General features: G+C 40.4%; 1 protein-coding gene across 1 annotated transcript in view; it reads left to right on the top strand.

The window, feature by feature from the left end:
- ADAMTSL1 (ADAMTS like 1) overlaps window positions 1–24006 on the top strand; it is a gene marked incomplete at both ends in the record, with an annotated part of 419367 nt that overhangs the window by 264786 nt on the left and 130575 nt on the right. The window contains one exon of the mRNA XM_080708549.1: window positions 21029–21208. Coding sequence (XP_080564675.1) covers window positions 21029–21208 — 180 coding nt within the window. The remainder of the gene's footprint in view (window positions 1–21028; window positions 21209–24006) is intronic.

Here is a 24006-nt window from a genome sequence, read left to right as displayed (position 1 = left end):
GCAATCCAGCAAAACAAACAAACAAAAAAAACAGGTTTTATTTTTCTCATTTTAGGTTTGAGGAAACTAGGTTTCACACCACTAACAAATTTAGAAATGGCCATCTGCCGGGCATGGTGGCGCACGCTTGTAATCCCAGTGCTTGGGAGCTGAGATGGGAGGGTCGCACAGGTTCAAAGACAGCTTCAGCTACTTAGTGAGGCTCTCAGCAACTAGTGAGACCCTATTTCCAAATAAAGTATAAAATAGGTCTGGGAGTATAGCCCTGGTTTCCACTCCTAGTACCACAAAAAAAAAAAAACAAGAAATGGCCATCAATCCAGTTTTATATGGTTCTTTCCACTGTACCAAAGCTCATGTTGTTTAGCTAAAAGGAGTTTTACAGATGGATCACCTATGAGCACCTTATTTAATGAATGGTGTAAGTATGGCCTAGATGTAGCCTTGCTCAAGATTATGCAGCCTGGACCAGAACTTTGAACTCCTGATTTGTAGTGTATTTATACTAACTTGCCTTTAATTAGAGTAAATTAATAACCTTCAATTATGCCTCTAACCAATGCCAACCACAAGAAAAGGAGATGAATGAGCTCAAATCAACCTCCAGCATCAGAACTATTAAGTCCTTGTACTATTAGTAGTTTGCACTGTCATTAGGTACAAAGTAGGTTGTGGATAAAATATCTGTATGACAACATGAATGAATGGATCAAGTGTATTTCATGGACCCTGATTTTCTGGCTTTAGGTCTTACTGATATTTTTATGGTTATAGATCATGGTGCTGTCTTAGCAGTGAAATTGTTTGAAATATCAACCTTACTCACTATACATGGTGCTGAATAATAGTCTTGACCAGAAGTTCTTTTGTTTATTTTTAGAGCATGTCCATGTTACTTTTTGTAGCTAGTTGCACCCCCACCCCCACACACAGTGCCTTTTTGAAACAGCAGAGTCCCAGAGTCGCTTATTCTCCCATATCCATCTGATACCTTGGCCTGTGAAGACTTGAATTTATGTCCAATTTTTTCCTATTTCCTTGTACAAGGGAGAAGCATTGCGGGATGATACAGGTTTAGGTCCATTTTTTAGATGAGAAAACTAATCTTTGAGTTCATCCAAAGAGTCAGTGACTACACTTTTACGGGCCCTTTAACAAGTATCTTCTTTCATACCAAATGCATAACAATTATGAAAAAATTCAAACAACAAAAAATAAAATAAAAAACACAGAAAGTGAAAGCCAGCAGGTATTGTTCCTTCCACAGAGAGATCCGGATGTTAGTGGTTTGTTATAGAGAGTCTGTTTTAAGAATCCATAGTCACTTTTAGGAATCTCTCGAAACCTGGAGGAAACAGCAGATATTCTTCACACATTACTTCCTAGAATCCTCCCTCTTTAGTTAAGCTTTGTTGGGCAAAATCAGCTGTTATTGGTCACTAGTTAAAAGAAAAGAAGTCATCTATGCTGTATGTGGAGGAAATCTCACCATGATCTTAAGACAGCACTAGCTGTGCCAGCTGTGGACAAACCATTTGCCCTGTTAGCTTCTGATTTTTCAGCAGTCTTTGGTGGGACAAGGTAACCTGGTGTACACTCCATCCTCTTTCCCATTTGGCTGTGTGGATCTACTAGAAGATCATTCTAAGGGCTCTAACCTCTTAATACCCATCCTACAGCCTTTTATAAAAAAGAAAATGAGATAGGGGCTCAACCTTTCAGATAACAAAAGGACAAACACTTTGATGGACATTGGCCTGTTGGAGGGGAGACCCCCTTTTCCCTGCTATTAGAACGCAGGGTCACCACAGGGCTCCGTGCATGTTTCTTTTCTTGGAAGAAGAAAAAAAGGAGCATAAACTACAGGCATTGTCATCTGCAACACAACCTCCTTTGTTCTTTGTAGAACATTTGCCTGACAAATGGAAAATTGCCAATATTTATACATTCTGCTGGTCTGGAGGAGTCCAAGTATTTTTGCTAAACTTTTGTTTTAGAAACAATTAAGGTGAAATAAAGCAGAAATCTAATTCTAGCTTTGGTTAAGAGAGCCATCTTTATAATATACCTCACACAGATCGTATCACACTTGCGAGTTATTGCACCATGGCTGAGAGTCACTACTATACATACCACACATGAATCCAATACACTATGATCATGACTATCTTCTGCTAGGGGGTTTTCAGGATTTCTCCATAGTCATACAATAAAGCCAGTATATGACGTCTTTGACCCTCACTGCTCTATACATTTCTCCCTGTCCCGTGTCCAAGCAAGGCTCCCATTTGTGCTCCTGTGTTCCTCTGTTCTCCTGCACTTTCTTTCCCTTCTCTCTTTCAAAGCTGAACAGGAATCCTCTCTCCTCTGCTCAGACTCCTCTACTACCCCCTCCCCCCACACTGAAGCCACAGGTGTTCACGGTCAACCCTGCTCACTGGACATCCATACCTTACCTGGACAGCAACTTTCTTGTGACTCCTGAGTTAGAAGGTCATTGGAGGCAGAGACCAGCATCTGTGGGCTCCCAGGACGCCCAATGCAGGTAGGTAAAGCATTGAGGGTGCTGCAGGAAAGGCATGTGCACTGCAAGTTGGCCAGGGTCATGTCATGTATTGAGCACCTGCTACATCTTAGGAGGCTGCTGCCATTTCATTTCTTTATTTATGTTTATACTTCCATTGGTGCATTACAGTCTCATATCACAGTGTAGTTCATAGTGCTGTATGTGCACAAATAGAACCCATTCTGGGCGGCCTACATCTTCCCTAGCAGCACCAGGCTCCAGAGAGGAGGGAAACTCAGAATGGAGCTCAAATCCAGAGAGGAGGTATGCCGGCCTCGCAGCCTAGGACGCAGCAGCAGCGCCTTACTGCTGGCGGCAGCGACGAGTTCACCGGACGGCACTAGACCAATGCATTCAATCAGCCACCAGGCGCCAGAGAGGAGGGGTAGACAGCGAGGAGAGGTGAGCTGCTGCTGAACAGCCGGGCGGCAGTCAGCAGTTTTTTTCAGTGCAAGGAGCATCTAAAGCTCCCAAGGGCCCGGATCAGCACACCCCGCAGGGACTCAGCGGAGCTCAAAACCAGAGAAGAACTACGTCAACCTCACGGCCGAGGACGCAACAGCAGTGCCTTACTGCCAGCATCAGCGGCGAGTTCACTGGACAGCTGAAGACCAATGCACTAAACCACCCACCAGGCTCCAGAGAGGAGGGGTGGACAGCAAGCCGAGGTCAGCAGGTGCTGAACAGCCGGGCGGCAGTCAGCAGTTTTTTCGGCACAAGGAGTGTCTAAAGCTCCCAAGGGCTGGGATCAGCACACCCCGCAGGGACTCATTGGAGCTCAAAACCAGAGAAGAACTACGCCAAACTCATGGCCAAGGACATGACAGCAGCGCCTTACTGCCGGCAGCAGCGGCGAGTTCACCGGACAGCTGAAGACCAACGCACTCAACCAGCCACCAGGCTACAGAGAGGAGGAGTGGACAGCAAGCTGAGGTGAGCAGGTGCTGAAGAGCCAGGCAGCAGTCAGCAGTTTTGTCAACGCAGGGAACATCTAAAGCTCTAAAGGACCAAGCACAGCACACCTGGCAGGGACTCAATGGAGCTCAAAACCAGAGAAGAAATACGCCACATCACGGCCGAGGGCGTGTCATTGGTGCCATATTGCCAGTGGCGGCAGCAGCGAATCCACCGAGTTCACTACAGCTCTATCAGCGCACTCAACAACCATGAGTCAAATTGCGGCCCCTAGGGGAGAAACCTCAGTACTGCACTCCCAGGGACTTGCGCAGATAGTCTCCCTGGGTCGGAGATTTTAGCAGTGCACCCCAATGGGGGAGTGGCGGTGGCAGAGATATCACACCATAGTCACAACTCCCCTCTGGAGAACACCCAACTTGGCACCCCCTATGGTCTAAGCAGCCTCGATTGACTCCCTGAGTCTGAGACTTTGTGATAAAACCCAGTAAAGGAGTAGTGGTGACTGAGATACCACAGACTCGAGATCCAGAACATCTTAAGTGAACTCGTAGTGACCCAGGGAAGAACCCAGAGAAGGCACAAACTTCCAAAATCATGGGAAAGAGAAATAACAATGGAGCAGTGAATGCCCACAACCCCACAACACCAGAATCTGATAACACAGAAATACAAAGATCTCTAGAAGATCAAATCAGAAAAATAACTTTAGAAATAATAGAGGACTTTTGAAAAGAATTCAGAGAGAGTCAAAAAGAGATAAAGCATGCAATCATTGAAATAAAGGCTTCAATTCAAAGTATAAACAACAGATTAGACCACATGGGAATAGAAGCTCACTTCTTGAAGATGATCATTCCAAAAATGAATGCATAGTTTTTAATTTAGAAAAAAAAATCCGACAGCAGGAATCTGACATTGAAGAAATATGGGCCCATTTCAAGAGAGCTAACCTAAGAATAATTGGAATAGAGGAGGGAAAAGAAGGTGAAACCAATGGGATCAATAATCTCTTCAAGAAAGTAATAGCAGAAAATTTTCCAAATATAGAGAAAGAGGTCGATACACAGGTCCAGGAAACTTATAGAACTCCCTTTAGACAGGATCAGAGAAGAGGATCCCCATGCCACATAATTGTCAAAATGACTAATGTGGAAGCCAAGGAGAGAATCTTAAAGGCAACAAAAACAAAGGGCCACGTGACATTCAGAGGCAAACCAATTAGAATCACTCCAGACTTCCCAAACCAAGTTATGAAAGCCAGAAGGGCTTGGAGTAACATATTCCAAATTCTGAAAGAAAATAACCTCCAGCCAAAAATTTCCTACCCAGCAAAACTATCCATAAAATTAGATGGGGAAATAAGAAGCTTCCATGACAAACAGCATCTGAAGGAATTTATGTCTTCAAAACCAGCGCTAGAGAAAATACTCAAGGAGATTAACTGCAAAGAGGAAATGGGTAATACACGCCAGAACCAAAGAAACAAGAATTCCCATCCAGCAGACAACTAAGCAAAGAAGAATAAACAGTATTACAAACAGAAATAAGATCTTAACATGTTGGGAATTAAAAATTATCTCTCTATAATCACACTGAATGTAAATGGCCTCAACTCCCAATAAAAAGACATAAAGTGGCAAAATGGATTAAAAGCCAGAATCCATCCATCTGCTGCTTACAAGAAACACAACTTACAAGTAAAGATAGGAACAAACTCAAGGTAAAGGGCTGGAGCAAGGAAATCCATGCTAATGGTACTCGAAGACAAGCAGGAGTAGCAACTATGATATCAGACAAGTTAGACTTCAAACCCAAACTTATTAGAAGAGACAAAGAAGGTCACATTTTACTGGTAAAAGGAATAGTCCAGCAAGAGGAAATAACAATAATCAACATATATGCCCCAAACATAGGGGCAGCTATTTTCATTATCAAACTCTTTGTGACATGAAGTCACACATAAATCCCAACACAATAATACTGGGAGACTTCAACACACCTCTCACAATACTAGACCGATCTTCCAGACAAAGGGTCAGTAAAGATGTCTCAGAACTAAAGAACACCATTAACCAAATGGACCTGTTGGACACATATAGAATATTTCACACAACTACAGCAGAGTTTACATTTTTCTCAGCTGCTCATGGAACCTTCTCCAAAATAGATCACATTCTGGGACACAAAATGAGCACTAGCAAATTTAAAAAATGTTACATACTTCCCTGTGTCATTTCAGACCATAATGGAATGAAACTAGAAATCAACTATAAGAAAACCCAGCGAAACAACATAAACATGTGGAGACTGAACACCCCACTTCTGAATGAAGAATGGGTCATAAAAGATGTAAGAGGTGAAATCAAGAAATTTCTAGAAACAAATGAAAATAAAGATACAACATATCAAAACCTCTGGGACACTTTGAAGGCAGTATTAAGAAGAAAATTTATAGCACTGAGTGCTCACATAAGAAAAATAGAAAATCTTCAAATAAATAGCCTAACGACACACCTCAAAGCCCTTGAAAAGCAGGAACAATTGAACCCCAAAGCCAGTAGAAGAAGAGAAATTATTAAAATTAGAGCAGAAATTAACGAAATAGAGAATAAAAAAAACAATACAGAAAATCAACAAAACCAAAAACTGGTTTCTTGAAAAAATTAACAAGATTGATAAACCACTAGCCAACCTAACTAAAAAAAAGAGAAAATCAACCCAAATTATGAAGATAAGGGATGAAAAAGGAGACATTACTACTGACAGCGTAGAAATCCAGAGGATTATCAGAAACTATTTTGAAAAACTATACTCCAACAAAATGGAAAATCTGGAGGAAATTGACAGCTTCCTAGATAAATACAACCTTCCTAAACTGAGTCAAGGAGATATAGAGCACTTAAACCAACCAATAACAATCAAAGAGATTGAAACAGCAATAAAGAGCTTACCATCAAAGAAAAGCCCAGGACCAGATGGTTTCCCAAGTGAATTCTATAAAACCTTTATAGAAGTTCTAATCCCAATACTACTCAAACTATTTTGGGAAATAGAAAAAACCGGGACTCTCCCAAATACATTCTATGAAGCCAACATCACACTAATACCCAAACCGAATAAAGACAGTTAAAGGAAGGAAAACTACAGGCCCATATCTGTGATGAATTTGGATGCAAAACTGTTAAACAAAATACTAGCAACACACATTCAAAACCACATCAAGAAAATCATTCACCATGACCAGGTAGGGTTCATCCCAGGGATACAAGGCTGGTTCAATATACGAAAATCAATCCATGTAATTCATCTTATAAACAGAATCAAAGACAAAAACCACATGATCATCTCAATAGATGCTGAAAAAGCATTTGATAAAATTCAACATCCATTTATGATAAAAACACTGCAGAGAATTGGAATAGAAGGAACATATCTCAACATTATTAAGACAATCTATAATAAGCCCACTGCCAACATCATATTAAATGGGGAAAAACTTCAAGAATTCCCCCTAAAAACTGAAACAAGACAAGGCTGTCCACTCTCACCACTTCTCTTCAATATAGTACTAGAGACTCTAGCCAGAGCAATAAGGCAAGAAGAGGAAATCAAAGGAGTACAAATAGGAAAAGAAGAACTTAAGCTTTCATTATTTGCAGATAACATGATACTATATTTAGAAAACCCAACAAACTCAACCAAAAGGCTTATAGAACTGATCAACAAATTCAGCAAAGTATCTGGATACAAAATCAATCTTAAAAAATCAGAAGCTTTCCTGTACACCAACCATAAATCCACTGAAAAAGAAACTCAGAAAACACTTCCACTCAGGATCTCCCACAAGAAAATAAAATACCTAGGAATAAACTTGACCAAGGATGTAAAAGATCTCTACAAAGAAAACTATAAAACACTGAAAAAAGAAATCGAAGAAGATCTTAGAAGATGGAAAGATCTTCCATGTTCATGGATTGCCAGAATAAATATCATTAAAATGGCCATCCTCCCAAAAGTGATCTACAGATTTAATGCAATGCCCATTAAACTACCAAGATCATTCCTCACAGACATAGAAAAATCAGTCCTAAAATTTATCTGGAATAACAAAAAGCCCAGAATAGCCAAGGTAGTTCTCAGCAACAAAAACCACACAGGAGGAATCACAATACCTGACTTTAAACTATACTACAAAGCCATTGTAATAAAAACAGCATGGTACTGGCAAAAGAACAGATATATAGACCAATGGAGCAGAATAGAAGACCCAGAAACAAGTCCACATACTTTCAGCCAATTGATTTTTGACAAAGGGGCCAAAAACATACACTGGAAAAAAGATAGCCTCTTCAACAAATGGTGTTGGCAAAACTGGTTAACCATATGCAGAAAATTGTATATTAATTCCACTTTTTCACCCTGTACAAAAGTCAACTCATGATGGATCAAAGATTTGGAAATTAAACCAGAGACTTTGAAGCTCCTTGAAGAGGGCATAGATCCAACACTACAACACATAGGTACAGACAAACATTTCCTCAACAAGACCCCAAAGGCACAACAAATTAAAAGGAGAATCAATACATGGGATTGCATGAAACTGAAGAGCTTCTGTTCAGCAAAGGAAACTATCAAGAACCTCAATCGAGAGCCAACAGAATGGGAGAAGATTTTTGCCACCTACACCACTGATAGAGGACTAATATCTAGAATATATAGAGAATTCAAGAAACTCAACACAAAAAAAAAGCATCCAATAACAAAATGGGCAAATGAACTAAATAGATACTTCACAAAAGAAGAAATTCAAATGGCCAATAAATGCATGAAAAAATAACATCACTGGCAATCAGAGAGATGCAAATCAAAACTACCCTGAGATTTCACCTAACTCCAACTAGAATGGCAATCATTCAAAACACAAACAACAACAGATGCTGGCGAGGATGTGGAGAAGTGGGAACTCTAAGACATTGTTGGTGGGATTGCAAATTAGTGCAACCACTTTGGAAAACAGTACGGAGAATCCTCAGAAGAATGGGAACAAATCTACCATTTGATCCAGCAATACCACTGTTGGGTATCTACCCAAAAGAAAAGAAACCAAACTACCAAACTAATGCATATGTATCTATGTTCATAGCTGCACAATTCACCATAGCCAAACTATGGAACCAGCCAAGATGTCCATCAACAGATGAATGGATTACAAGACTGTGGGATATGTACACAATGGAATTTTACTCAGCCATCAAAAAAAACTCAATTACATCATTTTCAGGGAAATGGATTGAACTGGAGGACATTATGCTAAGTGAGATTAGTCAGTCACAAAAAAATAAGAAATCAGATGCTTTCCCTAATATGTAAGAGTTAGGGAGAAATGGGTCATAGGAGGAACTCTTGAAAGAGGAAATCCTATAGAGGAGCAAACAAGACAACCTAAAGGAGGCGAAAGGAGGAGGGAAGAGGAAAATCTCTAAAACACACAATGTACTTAAACATATCGAAGTCAATCACTAAGCCAAGCAAGGGAAGGAGGGACAGGGAGGGAATGGGGTGGGAACTGGGTAGGGGTTAAATCAGCAATGAGTACATGTTTGTACACACAAGTTTTTTACCCCAATATATTGTATGAATATAATGCACCAATAAAAAAATTTAAAAGAAAAAAAAACCCATTCTGCCACCCTGGCATTTTCTGTTTCTGTCCTCAGAACTGCCTTGTAAGGGTGCTGGGCTCTCAACTCAGATGCTGGTAAATGCAGAAGGGCCTCGGTGCTTCAAACCCCTACCCTAGTACACACAGCAATGCAGCTTCCCCAAATGTCTTGCTCTGAAATATTAAAATATGAGGAACTCTGAAGGCAGCCCGACAATCAGCAGTTTACATAAAACTCAGAATCTGCCACCTCTACCGAGGGCAATTAGTGTGTATATTAGTTTCTATGGCTGCTATAACCAATACCACAACTGTACTGGCTTTGGTCAACAGGAATTTACTATATTGTGGTCCTGGGAGTCAGATACCAGAAGTCAGTTTCCCTGGGATAAAGCCAAGAGATCAGCAGGCTCTGGGGGAGCATCTGTGATACTGCCTTATCCTGTTTCTACAGGCCGCTTTGTTCTTGGCTCATGGTCCCTCCCTCAAAGGATATGTAGTCAGTGCTCCTGTCCTCATATCCTCTCTCTGACTCTGAGCCTCTTGCCCTACTTTGCTGTGACTTCATCAAGATTACCTGGAGAGTCCAGGATAGTTTCCCCTTCTCAAAACTCTTCACTGCATGCACAAAGTCCCCTTTACTGTGTCTGGTAACATGTTCACAGGTTCTAGAGTTCAAGAAGTTGATTCTTTAGGGTTCATTATCTAGCCTACTACAGTCTGCTCTTCTGTGGGTGGATGAAGCTCTTAGTCTCTACTAGAACAAGGTCTTTGGAACTGTTAACCCCCTACTTCCTTCTCTCTCTCTCTCTCTCTCTCTCTCTCTCTCTCTCACACACACACACACACACACACACACACACACACACACTCAGTCTGTGGCATTATATGCACCAATATTCCTTCATTTGTTTTTATTCTAGCAATTAACTTTTAAAAGGGAACACAAAAAGCAAAGAAAGATACAGAAGGGTTAAACTAGGATGAATTAACCCACTCTGCAGTGTGATTTATATTTCTCCATACTGCATATGTTTTATGTTCAGGATTATAACCTCCAACTGTCCATGCAGATTGCACACATCTGTGTTGAGACAGAAGCAATCACCATGACCCTTCCGCCTCCCCACTGAAAACTATGATTAGGTCTCCTTTCCCCATAAACCTTTTTTCATCAGTGTCACGTGCCAACACAGAATGTTTAGCTATATAAGAAGGTATACGAGAGAGGAATCTCTACTGGAATACTATGGAAAAATAGAACTTGAATGATAACTATTAGTGCTTGAGAAATAAAGTTTTAATTTTCTAGATTTAAACAGAGAAGTGAGGAAAACAATGACTTTTGGTATGAATTAGGGGGTTGAATTCTGTCAGAAAGAGACTAAACACTAATTCGTTTTGTTAAATCACAAAATAAAAATATAATATAAATATACATAAGTTTGAAGCCATATTTATTTAAGATGTTGTGTCCCAGGGAAAGAAAAAAATCTATTTGATGTTGGTGCATTTCTCTGTCCACCTGCAGTTTTCCTCCTACCTTTCAAAGCCAACCAGAACCCTCCCTCCTCTGCCAAGACTCATTTTCACGAGTGCATTTCATAAGGAAATGGATAGCTGCTTCTGTCTTTAGAAGCAACAATAACTGTAGTAAAGCAGATCAAAAGTAAAATTTCACATGTGAATTGGCTTTTAAAAATATTATTAACAGCCGGGCGTGGTGGCACATGCTTGTAATCCCAGCATTTGGGAGGCTAAGACCGGAGGATCGCAGTTCGCGGACAGCCTCAGCTACTTAGTGAGGCCCTCTGCAACACAGTGAGACCCGGTTTCAAAATAAAGAATAAAAAATAGAGCAGGAGGTGTAGCTCGGAGGTAGAATGCCCCTGGGTTCCATCCTCAGACCCTCAAACCATATATATATTGTTAACAGAAAGATTGTTAGCATAATTGCTCTGAATTTAAATAAGTTTGTGCTTCATGTCCTAACAGGAGTATTTACCAGAAAGGCTCAGTGTACACCCTTGTACTTTTAGGCTTAGGAAATCTTAATTAATAGTTCATGTACAAGGTAATTCTAATCCACAAACAGTTTGGAGTAAACATTCTATCCTCATTTTTTGATAATTGTGGTTAATAAGCAAGATTACAATCCTCATTTTATTTTCCCAAGCCCTGATTTGGTTGGTTCTGTTATGACCTCTGCTATATACCAAGCACTATCTCCATCTTTGGGGCCTCTCAATCTCATATGAAGCTGAGTTTTCTCCCTCTTCTAATACCCAATGCCAAGCTAGATACACACCTGCCCACATCTCCAGCAGGCCTGCTCTTCCATCGCTGATCTTTGGGGTGTACTGTCACCACTATCTCTCCCTTTCCCTACCTGGGAGCTGGAGCCATTCTTGGCCCCATGTGTCCTTCACACCCAGTGTACCCCGTGTCTTGTTGATCCTGCCTCCTCTATCTCCCCAGTACTCTCTTTTCTAATCCTTCTCCTGTGGCCTTGGTCCAAATCCTCACAGTCAACTAACAAAACCATGCACATAGCCTTGGGCTTCATCTCCCAGTATCACCTTGGTTAATGCTCATGCAGTTTTTTTCTACCTTGGTAAGGATATTTCCTTCTGACAGGCCCTCTCTTGAACCTAACATGCTAACACATGCTCAGAACCCTCCAAAAGAGTATGATATGCAGTGTCATATAGCCTTGTCTAACTGGGAAGCCCCTTCCTCGTGGCATACCTATTAATACCTGGTCAATGTTTTTGAAACTCATCTGCCTATGCTGCCTGAGTCATTTTCTACAAATTGGATCACCTTATTCCTTACTTCACACCTCTGGTGACACCTATGTTTTTAAGATTCTGTTCAAAGGCCTCTCACCATCTGCCTCTAATCTTATGTCTCAGTCCCGTTTACCAACCACTCTACTTCATAAACCCTGCCCCCCTTCTCAGGACTGCTGAGTTAAGTGGACATGCATGGTCAGAGTCAGACTCTGCCCCCACTCCCGTGTCCCTAGCCAGCCACTCACATCACCTCCTCTGCAGAGCTGCCCCCAATTTTCCACTCTGCTGTATTCCTTACTTGGTAAAGGCAGTCACATTTTGCAGTTTTTCTCTCTTACTGGGATGCCAACACCTGAGGCTTAGTAGCCACATTTTATTCATCCTAAATTCATAGTGCCTAATACAGTGCCTGGCACTCAGCAGCCCCTCCATGAATGTTTGCTGAAAGAAAACAAATGAGTGAGTGAAGAAATGAGTGGAGTTAGTTAGAATCTGTAAGTAGAACGTATTATGTTAAACCCAGAAGGTTGACCTTAGAAACAGAAAATAAGCATTACTTTATGTTGGGTTCAGTAATGTGAATTAAGGTACCAAGGAAATGAACTCAACTTTCAACAAATTAAACTACCAAGATGAAACAAAAATATCAATACAGGCAGAATTTATTAACATGCTGATTATGGGAAAATCTTTAAAAATACAGGTCACTTGAGTCATTGTATTTCTATATAGAAAAATATCTTTTAAGTGTTTTTCTTATTGCGTGTTTCTTGCTTTTCTTATAAAAAAAATGAACCCATGACCTTATATCATGAAACACATATGGCAACTAGTATATGCAATATAAATACTATTTTTGTTATTCATTTTTATTGCATGTATATATTAATCCTCTTACTAGAGATATACCTTTCCATACCACAATATTATTAAATGACCATTGATAAAAGCAAACATTTTTTAATATTTTTAAATTTCTCTTGCTGTTGCTACTTTTTCAACATTTTCCTCTTTACATCATGTCTCTCTCTTAAGAACCATCAGCCTCCCCAGGCAAATCTCAGCATGTTTACAAAGTCATTACAGAATTTGGGGCCTTCATTAATTTGAAATTTTATCTTCCCCAATTTTTGAAAATTTACATAGTGTTTTTGTGTATGTAAACACACTGGAGAATATTTTTGAGCAGATACTAGTGTTTGGGAGCAAGACCCCGGCAATGCTCACACAGCTAAAGGCCGTTTCCTTTACCTGAGCGTCAGAACACGAGGCACAGCACAGCCTGTCACTGGCTGGAGCCCAGTCAGACTCCCGAGAAGCAGCTTCAACTAATGATAAAGCAGCCCCATAAAAGACGACCATCGGCCAGTCACCTGGATGTTTGTTTTACATCTTTGAAACATCTGGGGTTGGGACTCCTGCGTTCATCCGATCATCAATTCAGCAACATTTATGAAGTGCATGTTCTTTGCCAGACGCTGCACTGGGGCACTGGGGAATATGAAGATGAATAAATTCCCTTTTCTCAAAAGGCTCCTAATCATGTGTGCACGTAGGACGGTAGAGGAAAACAGCAGATATGCAATCAAGGAGCCCTTACATAAGAGTTAGGGTTCCTTCCTGGTCCAGGGTCAGGGTGGTGGAGGAGGTTCTTTGCAGGAGGCAGGGGCTCACAGGAGGCCTGAGAGGTGGCCTGTGAGCTGGGCCTTCAAGGCTATGTTGGAAGTCTCAGGATGAGCAAAGCGCTGATGGGCATTGCTCACACACTGAACACTGAACAACGTGGTCAAAGGCCTGAGCAGAGAGTCAGATTGTCATTGTAGCTAAAATACACATGGCACATGGCAGAATTTAAAGGAATGTTCCAGAAAGCCTGCTGCAGGTTTGAGCATGCATGGCCTGAAGGATGTTCTCAGGAGTCTCGACTTTATCTAGACATTATCCCAGAAGCTGTGTATGCAAACTTCAAAACAGGTGATCTTTACATTTTCCCTCAGCCAAGTATATTGGAACATGCCTGTAATCCTGGTACTTGGGAGGTCGAGACAGCAGTATCACAGGCTCAAGGCCAGCCTCAACAACTTAGAGAGACTCTCGGCAACCTAGCAAGACACTATTTCAAAAAGAAAAAAAAATTAAATAGCCTGGGCTTTGTCTCAGAGGTAGAATGCCTCTGAGTTCAATCCCCAGTACCATCCACAAAAATCCCTTACAACTGTTTTCTATGTTGGTACAGACTTCTGTGTGGGTTTGAGGGGAATTATCTGACTGAGGACTGTTCCTTAAATCAGGTCCCACCTGCAAATTGACAGCACAGCTGTGTTATTTTAAGTGAGTGGTCACTCAACAATACTATTTTATTACATCTCCACCCTTGAATTAAGACAAATTATATTCGACATCTATCTCCTCAGTTTTAGAGAGAAAATTAACTTAAATTTTTCCTTTTTGCCAAATTTACTGAGAAGCTAACTGAAGAGCTGAGAACTGTTTTCAGTTCAGCTGCTTGCTTATTTCTGAAGCATTATTCAAGCTGAACAGAAGCCCATGTGCCTCATAAAATATTTAGAAAAAGAGAATTTCAGCCATCAAACATTGACGTGATCTGTACTCCTACAATTTCAACATCAACGATGAATTATCTAAGATTTTAGACACCAGGTACCAAAACTGAGAGCATGTTCTTTATTCCTGATGAATTAAGTAAGACCTTTGGGAAATTTGTGAGTTTTAACCAAATGATTAAAAGAAAACTGTTTTGATGTCATTTTGGGGTTGAAGTGTAATGGTTTTATTAACCAGTCTTTACTTCTCTCATAGAAAAACACTTTGCATTTTCAACAGTGTAAACATTTATGAATCATATCAAAACATCACCTATCTCTAGAATTCATTATAAAATGTCACTCTACTAGTCAACGTTGTGATCAGCGTTGGTAAATTTGTGTATGCACGTCATGTCCACTGAAGTGTTTCCGAACACTTAGAGTCTTTCTCCCCTCTCCAACCTCCCTCGTGTTCCCTCTCCTCCTCCAGTAAGAGTTCCACTCCTTTGTCTGGAGTCTCTCCTGTGTCCCAATTTCTCCCCAGCTCCTACATAGGAGGAAAAACATTGGACCTTTCACATTTTGTGACTGAATGCTTTCAGCATACTATTCTCCAGTTCCATCTATTTTCCTGCAAATAACATATTTTTTCTTAATGGCTGAATAGAATTCCATTGTATATATAGCCCATAATTTTGTGATCCATTCATCTATTGATAAACACCTAGGCTGGTTCCATAGTTTGGTAATTATGAATTATGCTGCTATAAACATAGATGTGCATGCATTACTATGGTAGTCTGGTTTGAGTTGTTTGGGGAAGATACCCAGGAGTGATATAGCTGGATCATATGGTAGGTTCATTTCCATTCTTCTGAGGATCCTCCACACTTTATTTCCAAGTGGTTACACTAATTTGCAGTCTTACCAACAATGTATCAGAGTTCCTACTTCACCATATCCTCACCAGCATTTATTATTATTTGTGTTTTTTTTAAATTATTGCCATTCTAATTGGGATTAGGTGAAACCACAAAGTGGTTTTTTTTTAATTTGTTTCTTTGGGGTCTTTTTGTTTTGTTTTGTTTTGTTTTTTTGTTTGTTTGTTTTTTTTTTTTTTTTCAGTACTGGGGATGGAACCCAGGGGCATTCTACCTCTGAGCTACACCTCCAGCTCTATTTTTTATTTATTTTGAAACAGGGTCTCACTGAGTTGCAAAGGGCCTCACTAAGTAGCTGAGGCTGTCCAGAAACCATGATTCTCCTATATCAGCCTCCCAAATGCTGGGATTACGCATGCGCCACCACACCCGGCTTCGAAGTGGTTTTGATTTGCACCTCTCTGCTAATGGTGTTGAATATTTTTTCATATATATTGACTATTTATATTCTTAATTTACTTAGTTCACTTACCCATTTTTATTGGGTTATTTGCTTTGTTGGTGCTTACGTTTTTTGAGTTATTTGTATATTCTAGATAATAGTCCTCTGTTGGAGGAGTAACTAGCAACGATCTTCTCCCATTCTGTCGACTCTCTCTTAAGGTTCTTGATAGATTCCTTTGCTGCACAGAATCTCTTCAGTTTAATATAATCCCATGTATAATTGCATTGAAGGTTTTAGGCATGGAAATTATATGATCTGATTCATGCTTTAATTGAAGCATTGTTCTTTGTTCCCAAAAGACGATACCAACAAATATAATTCCATTAAACACAGTCCCAAAATAAATCAATAGCAAGACTCATTGCATGTCTTTATGCCTGAATTAAGTTTATTCTATTTTGAAAGAATGCTGGAAAGAAAATGAAAATCTTGCTGTGGATCACTTGCAAGCCTACTGTGTATTCTGAACTGTACATCTAACAGAGTACCTCAGCTTATCATTAGGAACTTTACCAGTTCATTTCCTGACTGGATCGACATGATCCTAATTATCACCATAGAATCAAAAATGCAATTACAAGACCTACAAATAAATGGAAGTACCAAGGGCTGAATAAAAGCAACTGCAAAAAAAAAAAATGAATGGAGAACAATGATTACAAGGGGAAAGAGAAAAGTAAAACAACATATATAAAGCACAAAAAGCTCTTAGTCAAAATTCTAAATGTGAACAAATAGAATATTAAGAAGGGGAAAATCTTACTTGGAATATTAATTCACTCCAGGTGTCTGTTAGTTTAGAAATGTATAGTTGAAGAAATATGGCTCACTAAGTAACTAAATTAAATCGTAAAATGAAAAGAGAAATAAACTAAGATAGTTATACATGATTCATAATCATATTAGAATCCAGATATTAAATAGAGGGGGAAGAGAACGTGTATCACAATTATAGACCTCTAGAACGGGACAGAATATAGGCAAGATGTGGTTGAAAATAACTATTTGGTCAGTTATTGTCTTCATTTATTTTGTGCTGCTATAATAGAACCCCACAAACTGGATATTTTATAAAGAAACAAATTCCATTTCTCATAGCTCTGGAGGATGGGGAAGCCAAGATCAGGATGCCTGCATATCTTATGTCTCATGAGGGTCCTCTTCATAGTTCATGAATAACACCTTCTAGCTGTGATCTCACATGGTGGAAGGACTCAGACAGTCTGGGGCTTCTGTATAAAAGGGATAATCCCATTTGTGAGGGCTTCACCCTCATAACCTCCCCAAAGCCTCCCCTAACACACACACACACACACACACACACACACACACACCTCCTAACATCACCGTCTTGGGAATTAGGATTCAGTAAGTGAATGGGAAGAGTTACACACACTCAGACCATCACACCAGAAACTGATTAGAAATATTTGCAGAAGTCCAGGCAGAGTGATGGTATCCAGATTTGTTATTATTTTGAATCTATAGCTCCTTTGTTTTATAGGTAAATCTGACAGCATTTGCTCAGGAATTAGGTGTTATGGATGGGGTGGTGAGAAAAAAAGAAACCCAAGGTTTTGCCTTGAATATAGCACCATCAAATGACTGGGAAAAATTGGGGAGCAATTCAAGGTGAGGTTGGAGGAGCGATACCAACCTCCATTTTAAGCTTCAAAAATTACATTAAGTTTGTGGGGAAATTTTTAGTAATTCACAGAATGGAAAGTATTGCGGAGAACACAGTTTCTCAGTTTTGGCAAATCCTTCCACTAATGCACATGGTTAGTTGTCTACTTATAAAAGAATTCTGAAGACAGACCAAACAATAAAATGTTACAACTAATCTGATTATAGTATAACTGGCTCTTTAAAAAGGAGAATCTGACAGAAATAAGAGAAGGTTGAACCTAAGAAATCATGCAAAAGACTATAAAACTAAATTTGAAAACTCAGTGATCCACAGAAACAAGAAGAGTTGTTCCCATTAAGTGGAATGTTCATCCACTAATTTAAATTTCTCCAAGTACCAACTTCAATTCAGTGCCACAAATATTTGTTAAAACCTACATTTACAGCATGCACTGTTCTAGGCAGGGTATATACAAAACGAGTTAAAGTAAAATTCTTTAATACTTTATTGAATTACATCTACATACAAACTAAAATTTTAAAAATTGACTTCCCTAATAAATTAAAATTCCAGGGAGTCATTGCAGTGAGTGAGAAAGAAGCCAAGGCTACAAGACCATTTTTTTTCTTAATACCTGAAAACACTAGAAAATTCCTTAGAAGGCGTTGTTTGGATCTGTGATGGGCAACAAGTTCTCTGCAGACTGCCATATGAGGTCTGCCGTCAATATACTGCTTAGGATATGTGTTTAAATGCAGCCTTTAAACTCAGAAATCAAAGGGTCACCAATGAGTTTACAGAGTCACCAAAGTGTAGATGATCTTTTTTTTTTTTTTTTTTTTTCAGTACTGGGAGTGGAACCCAGGGCCATTCTACCTCCAAGCTATACCCACAGCCCTATTTTTTATTCTTATTTTGAAAGAGGGTCTCACTGAGTTACAAAGGGCCTCACTAAGTAGCTGAGGTTGTCTGCAATCCTCCATCCTCCTGTCTCAGTCTCCCAAATGCTGGGATCACAAGGGTGGACCACCACGCCTGGCTGGTGATCTGTTTTAGAATGTTTGTCCCCAGCCTGGATCCTCGGCTAGCAGTCAGCGAAGTCCTAAGAGTAGAGGCTAAGCCTTGAATTACAAAGTACCACTTCCTCGGAATCCACCAGAGGGTGGTGAGCCCAGGCTCAGCAGGCCTTGGGACCCTTGGCATGAAGCAGTAGTCAGAGTGCTTTCCATTGGTCCTGCAATCAGAAGGAGTTATTTCAACCACCAGGGAGAGAGGCTGAGTTTGGGCTTATTCTCCAGGTGTGTAGGGCATGGTGTATAGACAAAGTTTAGTGGGTGTCACATAGAATTAGAATAAACTAGTTCTAGCTCCTGTCCGGCCTTAATTGATTGTCTCTCTGGGCCTTAGCTTCTTTAACTGTAGTGTGAAAATAAAATCTACTTCATAGGGTCTTTTTTTGCTTATTTGTTTGCCTTCAGTGGTAGGAAGTTGATAATAGCTACAAGAAAAATATTTTCCCTGTGGAATTCAATAAGGTTTTTGATTTTGGATGATTTAAGTTTAACATGCAAAAAAAAAAAAAGTTTAATCGCCATCTGTCTGGATAATTTGAAAGGCTCTAGGATTAAAAGGCTAACAAGACAAAGTTGACGGCTTTTCTAATGTCATGATCCAGTGGCTCTGTGACCTCAAGTCATCCACAACTGCAAAACAATGGCAGTTTTGCTTGGGTGGGATCCAAACAATTGCTGGTCCTAAGGGAGGCCTCTCTTTCCTCATAATTTCCTTCCCGTTTCTTTTATTCCCACTGAAAATCATGAAGGGGCACTAATTTGGAGAGATGGTTCTCAGCTCTGGCTACATGATAGAATTATCTGGGGGGAGAAAGATGTAGGAACTCCTTTAAAAAAAAAAAAAAGATACTTGGGACCCACCTTCCACAATTCCTAACTTAATAAGTCTGGTGTAGTGCCTGCCCAACATCCAGGGTTGAGACTGCTGAGTGACCAGGAGAGTGAGCAAAATTCCCCATTGCACTTCTGAGTCTACCTGACCAGGCAATGACCACCTCACACCAGTTCTGCGAGGTCGCTGGCGGCTGGAGTGGCTCCTTTGGCGCCCACGCTCAGACTTTTTAAACCTTGGCCTCATTTTCTTCAGCAAGCCCACGGGTACCAAGTGAAAGACAAGAAACTGTTCCTGAAGGAAACAAAGAATCCCCCCCCCCAAAAAAAAAGTTTGTAGTAAACTAGCCCCAGAAGAGTGGTCATAGGTTGATCTATTCACTAGGATTATATCTGACTGAAAGTGATAAGAAAATGAACTCAAAATAACAATGGTTTCGACGAGGTAGAAAAGTCTTTCTCATAAACACAGGAAGCCCCTATGTGGTCTGGCAACTTCACGATTAGGCGGCCAGGCTTCTGTTTTGCCCATTGTATCAGAGATAGAAGCTGCAACCTCAGATCTGGGGTATCCATTACTAACTAGAGGAGAGAGAGAGAGAGAAAGAAAAAGGATGCCCCTTCCTCCTGCCGGCACTTCCATGAAACTACACAGCCCAGGCCTTCATATCCTATAGCCATGTTTAGTCAGATGGCTGTGCCTGCCTTCGGGGAGGTTGCCAAATACAGCTTGTGCTGAGAGATCGTGTGTCCAGAAAAAAAAAAAAAAAAAAAAGAAAAGAAAAGAAAAAAAAAACTGGGGCTCTGCTGCTCTTGAAAGGGAGGAGATAGATATTTGGAAACAGCCCTGACCGTCTATGCCTCAGGGGGTCTCACTCCTCCTCATACAGCTGGATTATCACTATTAAGTTACATGTAAACAATGTGTTTTATTGGGGTCCCTCTGAAAACCACTGACACGAGCCTATTTTTCTTGCATCCCATATTTCAGCAACTCTGGCTCCCACTGCCCTCTGTAATATCCAGTTCAGCCAGGAAAGTGTTCCAAGGGAGTAGGTTCTTCAGAAAACCAGGCCCTAAATCCAGTGCCCACCCAAGGTGGTAGTAAGGGCTCACGCTTGGAGAGAAAGGGCTATCCTCCCTGCAAATTAATTTCTCCCAACTGATACTGATGGCAGAAGCTTGTTCTTTTTCATTCTGGAATCAGCACAGATTATTTTCACTGGGTTGTAAATATGTTGAACACTTTGTTATAATAACCCCTTAAACCAGTTGTCTTGAATGACTGTAAATCATAGTTCAGGAGCGGCTTTCTAAGATTCCAAGGCCCCTGACATTCCTGGATGTTCAAGTTAAATACCTGGGATTAAAAGTGAAGGGCGTGTAGATTTGGTTACAAATTTCATTTCAAAGAGGAAACAAAATCCTTTGGCCTGATTCCTGCTTTGTCATCTTCTTGGTTTTTGTTTTGTTCTGTTTCATTTTTTTTTTTTTGCCTGTTTGCTTTTCTTTTTCAGTTTTGAATTGCAAAAAACATATATGGTCTCTACTCAGCCAACATGAAGGCAAGAACTGGTGGTGAGACTGCTTTTCCACACTGAGCTTTCTCTTCCTTCCCCAGTGTTCCAGGTCCTGTGGAGGAGGCCTTCAGAAACGTGAGGTCCTTTGCAAGCAGCGCATGGCTGATGGCAGCTTCCTGGAGCTTCCCGAGACCTTCTGTTCAGCCTCCAAGCCGACCTCCCAGCAAGCCTGCAAGAAGGAGGACTGCCCCAGTGAGTGGCTTCTCTCGGACTGGACTGAGGTGTGTATGTTCCCTAGAAAGAGAGAATATGATACGCGAATAGAAAAAGTCACCCCCAAACACATATGTAGGAAAGACAAGAAGAGAACAAAATAATTCTCCCAACAGTATGAAGCAGGTCTTTTTTGGTTTTGTTTTTATTTTTTGGTAACCATTTATACCATGGTATATAACAAGCTTTTAACTAGGCTGCAGGGACCTGTATTCTGTAGCCAGCCCTCACCCAACATTCGGAAGCTTAGGATTATAACTGGGCTCCTCCGGGAACAAAATCAGAAGTTCTCCCTCTATCTCTAGCCCATCCCCCTCCTGCTGACCTCCCTGCACCTCCTACTCCCAGATGTTTCTAGTCTCTGTTCAGGAAGGGCAAAGCCTCTTTAGTTCTTCTCTTCCAAGTTACTGGACAATAAAGGATATGATTTATTAGGAAAAGAAGGCCAAGGAAATCCTGCCTCTTTGCTGTTAGTTTCCTGGCTCTAAAACTATAGCTTCCCAGCAAAAGGACTGGATTTCTCCCCTCGCCCTGCCTTTAGGGAAGTGATTGCCTCAGCATTTCTGACTTGCCCTCCTAAGTTAGGGAGATACCTCCAGTGAACCTGCCTTCCTAAATAATTCCTGTTCTAACATTCGCATGAATTAATTTATCTACATGCAATTCATTTTTGACACTTTTTTTTTCAGCCCCTACAACTACTTTGAGTTGCCTTTGACTCCCACCCCCAAACCCAGCTCCAAAGGCCTCTATGTTTTCCATAGAGAAAGCCCAGTACTCTGGCTCACAGCAATTGGACCCCAGAACAGGATTACCAGGCCTAAAGTAAAAAAAAAAAAAAAAAATCTCTGTGTCAAAACCAGAGTCAAGACCCTTTTCTTGCATAGATGTTTTGAAATTGGCCTTCCTGACCTTTAACTCTTTTTGTTTAATACACAGCTCACAGGATGGAGCTACTAGTAAATGCATCACACACGCTTAAATGCATCACACACACACTTGCTCTAAACATAGGTTCTGGGAATCCTTGCCCCATACAGTTTAACCTACAGAGAGTCCATTCCGTGGTACCTATTACGGGTGTTGCAACTGAATGAACATATGGTAACATAGGTTTTATGGTTTGGTAATAAAGTTACGTCTAGTAGTATCTCACTCAGAACAGAAAGGAAAGTGATTCTTTTTCCACATCTTAGAAGTAACTTTATTTTAGAAGGATAAAGGATTAAAAAGGGTAGAAAATGAATGTATAAACTTTTGTGTGTGTATATGCATATGTGCACACACATGCACACATGCAGGGACATGTGAGTGATCATTTTTCCATGAAAATGTTAACTCGGAGTATGACTTAATACATTAAAAAGATCATAAGAAAAATAGCAGAACAGGAAAGATCCTGGTGTATTTGCCAAGTGGCTCTAGGTTAGGACATCCTCTCAGTAAGCACTATAAAAGGTATTGTTCTATCAGATAATAGCCTGTCATGAGTGGGATACAAGGGTTATATATGTATTCTATAATTATATTTATTATATATAACTAGTTTATAACAACAATTGCAATATAATATGCAGTTGTCCTCCCATTCCATATGGGACATTGAAAATTCAGAAAAAGTTTTTTTTCTGCCTGCACATTTGAGGAAGGATGCTTGTGAGTAGGCACTAAGGGAAAGAGACAACTAAGGTGAGGTCTCCTTAAGTAAAGCAGGTCTTTAGAAAGGTGTGTCACACATAGTTAAGAGTTCAGGCTTAAGGCAAGCAAAACCCAGCCTCAAATCCTAACTCCCACCATTATTGGCTATACAACCTTGGGCTAATTACTGACCTTGCTACAGCTTCCCTTTGCTTATCTATAAAAGGGAGATATAATAGTGTCTACCATAATAGGTAGGAAGCTTAAATAAATTGATGCATGTAAAGTACTTCCTGGCCAGAATAGGAGTTAAACCTTATCCAAAGAGTCTAATTGGATTCTGAGCTATCTGGATAGAATGGAAATTCCACATGCTGGGGAGGTCCTGGAAATGGTGGAAAATAACCACCAAATTGCTGGGATCTTGGAGAAGTGCTCCTAGAGGTGTGTACAGAGCCCCGCATTTTCTCTGCAACTCCCAGGGTCATCCCCAAGATCCCCTGGCTGAGATGCGACGTACATTCCACAGCCCCCACAAGACTTCTTTTGGAGAAAGAACCTGGATGATCTACGGGTGTTTTCATCCTCAGCTCTCTGGGCTCAATCTCCTGGTTACTGCACAGAATCCCTCAGAGAGAGAATTAAGCCAAAGTTTTAGACATTTCAAACAAAATTACTTACAGATTCTATTCTGAAAGTTAGACCTCTAAAAAGGCCATCTTTCTTTTCTTTAAAAGAAACCCTTCAATCCCTGAAAGAGTTAGCTAGTAAATATTTGTAAAACATATTTTTTTTGGATGTTGCCCCCTCCTTCTAAAAAAAAAAAAAAAAAAAAAAAAAAAGAAATCGGAGTCAAGTTAGTCCATTCTAGAGAGAGGAGCTTAGAATACCCTATCATTGAATTGCTTTCTTGCTAAATTAAAGCCCTTAAAACGCCTTTATCCAATGAAATGTACTGTGAAGTCTTTGGACTTAAACAGATAAAATGAGAGCTGTTTGGGGTAATGGGTGGGTGGGGGATTCCATTCTCCAGTGGCTGGCTCTTTCCAAGACCCAAGAAACAGTGCCGGGGTCATCCCTTCCACAGAGCTGGGACACAGTTTGAAACTCCCTGCAATGGCTCAACTTCTCCATCTCTGAGATGCAGAAATTGAAACTAGAAAAAACA

The sequence above is a fragment of the Muscardinus avellanarius genome (genome assembly GCF_963383645.1).
Source record: "Muscardinus avellanarius genome assembly, chromosome: 13".
NCBI classification, from domain to species: domain Eukaryota; kingdom Metazoa; phylum Chordata; class Mammalia; order Rodentia; family Gliridae; genus Muscardinus; species Muscardinus avellanarius.
The sequence above is the reverse complement of the archived record's forward strand: the minus strand, read 5'-3'. Positions and strand labels throughout refer to the sequence as shown.